This window comes from Procambarus clarkii, unplaced genomic scaffold (genome assembly GCF_040958095.1).
Source record: "Procambarus clarkii isolate CNS0578487 unplaced genomic scaffold, FALCON_Pclarkii_2.0 HiC_scaffold_103, whole genome shotgun sequence".
Classification (NCBI taxonomy): domain Eukaryota; kingdom Metazoa; phylum Arthropoda; class Malacostraca; order Decapoda; family Cambaridae; genus Procambarus; species Procambarus clarkii.
In genome coordinates, this window is record NW_027189136.1 from 175,001 (window position 1) to 178,650 (window position 3,650).

At 51.0% G+C, this 3,650-nt stretch overlaps 1 protein-coding gene across 1 annotated transcript in view; it reads right to left on the bottom strand.

The window, feature by feature from the left end:
- The window catches only part of LOC138360242 (tigger transposable element-derived protein 7-like), a 20,934-nt gene extending 18,737 nt beyond the window's left edge, over positions 1-2,197 (bottom strand). Inside the window, exon 1 of the mRNA XM_069320170.1 lies at positions 1,985-2,197. Coding sequence (XP_069176271.1) covers positions 1,985-2,197 — 213 coding nt within the window. The remainder of the gene's footprint in view (positions 1-1,984) is intronic.
- Between the last annotated feature and the right edge of the window lie 1,453 nt (positions 2,198-3,650).

Consider the following 3,650-nt stretch of genomic DNA (forward strand, 5'->3'; position numbering starts at 1 on the left):
CTGCGTGACACACCTGTTTCTTTTGGGGTCCATCCGGCTTCCCAATCTCGTACGACACTGGACCCAACCGTCGCAGCACTCGGTATGGTCCCTTGAACCGCGTCTTGGTTACTCTACCTTTACCTGGCAGCACAACCATTACTTGGGATCCGGCCTGAAAATCCCTCTGCGCAGCTCTCCTGTCGTACCACTCCGACATCTTACGCTGCGCCTCCTTCAGGTGTTTCCCAGCCAGTTCCTTCGCTCTAGTGAGACATTCTTTGAACTTCTGGACATATTTATTCACCGTTCCCACGGTCGCTCCTGGTGTCCATCGTTCCTTCATCATGGATAGCATGGCATATATAATATAGATAAATGGAAAGTAAGCCTTCTCAGGACCCACACGTCCTCCTTCGGCCTCACTAACCAATTCGGGGAACTCCTCCTGCTGCAACTCTCCGAGACGAGTGCGGTCTACCCCTGGAGAACTGGTGAGGGTCACCTGCAACTCACCATTCGGGCTACTTTCGCCCTCCACTCGTTCTCTGGGTCCTACGCAGAGGTGATCTGTTCCCAGGCTGTCAGTCGTCTCCTCAGCCCCATCAGATCCACAACCTCCTTGTTCTTCGCGTTGTCTCGGTGTCACAGTACAAACTGGGATCGCCACCGGTGCGATTCCCTTCTCGTCCCCACAGACGTTCAACTCTCCGCCCGTCTTCTTGTATTGTTCTGGGCACTCTTCGCCTTTCACGAGATGCGGGAGGACATATCCTCCACACGCGTCATTCCCCAAGATGACCTGTGCCTCCATCTTGGGCACTGATGTACAGACTCCCACCACTAGGGTCTGGCAGCCATAATCGGAATTTAAAGTTACCTGGTGTAGGGGCATCCTCACTGGGCCTCCCACAGTGGTCACGCTTGCCACCCCCACACTGGTACTCTTGTAACCCTCGGGGAACAGGGTTTCACTTACCAGGGTAAAGTCAGCCCCGGTGTCTCTTAGCATCTTCACTGGGATGGGGTCTGCGACCCCCATCCTTACGGTTCCTTGACACATGAATGGGTGATTTTTCTTCTCCCCATTCAGCACGGGTTCATCCCGCACTCCCTCGGCCCTCTGGTCCTCGAACATCACTAAAGCAACGTGTCCCCGCTGCTTAAAGCGTCTGCACTCCCGCGCGATGTGTCCGATTTTCCCGCAGTTGTAGCAGTGGACCCTTGGCGGAGACCATCCGCCACCTCTCGCCTTAGCACTGCCTTCAGAGACCGTCACACCCTGTGTCCTTCTCGCCTCACTTGTCGTTTCCTTCGTTGCAGTAACAACTTCCGAGCTCTCATCTTGGCTCTCCTCTATCGGCTCTACAGCACTTTTTGTTCCTCTGTCGTCCCATCTCGAGTGGTGGGACTTGGGAGAACTCGCTTCTGTCCTCCATCCATTCGTCCTCCTATAATTCCTACTGCTTCCGGAGTACGCGGGTGATCGATGCTGTCCCTCTCGGCTTGGGCGTAGTGCTTCCTCTAACATGTCGGCTCGGTCGGCTGCGGCCCTTAGGTTCTTTATGTCCGCCTCCTTTATCCTCATCCTGATCTCAGGAGAGAGCACGGACATAAACTTTTCCATGGCCATTAGTTCCTTGATCTCTTCGGCCGACCCCGCTTCTTCAGAGTCCAGCCACTTAAGAAGCTTTCTGTCTATGTGCCTCGCCGTCTCCGCATACGATTTTCCTGGCAACCGGGTACATTCTCTAAACCTCTTCCGGTAACACTCCGGCGTGAGCTTGAAGGAACGGAGCACAGCTCGTTTTACCACATCGTAGTTGGTGCATTCTTGGAAGTCGAGCATAGTGAAGGCTTCACGAGCTTCACCTGTGAGCCTCCCTTGGACCAACTCCGCCCACTCCGCCCTCGGCCACCTCTTCATAGCAGCAACTCTCTCAAAGTGATCGAAGAAACTTTCGGCTTCACTAGGCACATAGACCGGCAGGTCTCGTTCCCTCACTCGTCGGTCTTCCTGTGGCGGCAGAGCAGGTACACGTAGTCCTAATTCAATTCGCTTCAGCTCTACTTCCTTTTTGGCTTCTATTTCCTGTCGTCTCAGCCCAACTTCTTTGCTGCGCTGCTGTGCTTCTCGCTCTTGTTCTTCCCGGCGTAGCTGTATTTTTCGCTCTTGCTCTTCCCGGCGTAGCTGTGCTTCTAGCTCCTCACGCCTCATCTGTGCTTCCGCTTCTCGCTCTTCTTTGCGCTGCTGTGCTTCTTCTCTCCTCAGCTGCGCTTCTGCTTCTCGCTCTTCTCTGCGCTGCTGTGCTTCTTCTCTCCTCAGCTGCGCTTCAACTGTACTTCCAGCTGCAACTTCATTATTTCCAGCTTAATGCTGTGCCTGCTGCCGCTGGATCCCCTGCTGCTTCCACCAATACTCAGGCGTTCACCCACACTGGCAGGTGTTTGGGGCCGTTCCTCCCCCAAAGCTTCGTCTCGAGCCCTGAGCTGAGCCATTATCTCTAGTCTTCTTTCTGCCACTCTGGCAGATTTCAACTTTATTCCGAAATGATCCGCTATAGCCTGTAACTGTGCCTTGGTGCACTCTTCCAGCACCTGTTCATCTCGAGTGTCAATAAACTTGGTTACTTTATCATCCTCCATCTTGTGCTACGAGTGATAATCTTCACCTGATCTCTAACACCACTACCAAGTACCACCACTGCAACCTTTACTCCGATCGAAATCCTGGCAAGGTCGCCAATGTTGGGGTTTACCTCACTTCTCTTACTCTAATCTTACTCTGGGGTGAGCAATAGTTATGCTCAAGGTCACTCACTGTAGCCCTGCGGGTCTTCACTCGATCCTCACAGCGCCACTGCACGCCAGGAGAGTCTCCCAGTCAATCTTAATGGCCTCTGATTAAGAAAGAGTGAGAACACGACTCGTTCACTTGACTGTCGTGTGCCCTCCCCAACAGCCGGGCTCCACGGTTAACCACAAGGTCGCCAACTGGTGTTTTAGGTGGCCAGTAACACCTCAGTGGACTGGTGGAGTCAATGGTAGCCTTGGCAAGGTCACACTCAATAGATCAGGAATGCAGGCAGGTACTTACTGTTATCACTCTATGCTTTCAGTATAATATAGCCACAAGATCAATGGAGGAGATGATAAAAACACAATGGTAATTTTGTATTTTACTTAAAATGTATGAAAGATGTCACAAGGCCAAACAATAATACATAAATCAACTGATCCTGATGCGGTCGGTAGTTCCCACGGTTAGTATGCGATCACTAAGTGGCAACACCTGCCCTCCTTGTCAAATGTCAAGAACAGCTGATCGCCTGGCCTCCGCGCGCGAAAGCTTTGCTTGTTTTCTAGATTCACGCGTGCCGTTTTCTTTAAGTTCTCCAATATTACTATAAACTGGCACACTCGTTATTGGCACAATAGCACATATCACTTAGTTACACTATACTCAGGCTCAAACAGTCGTTTCTACAATCAATGCTATAATGATTCACTGTAATGGATTTCACTGCCCTTCATTCAATGACATATTATAAAGTATTAACACTGGAGTTTTCAGTACTTTCTCTCGTGGGCGATAACGCAATAATTCACTGTACTCACAAATGATTATTCACTGAATGAACATAGACATATATATGGTATATAAATCAATC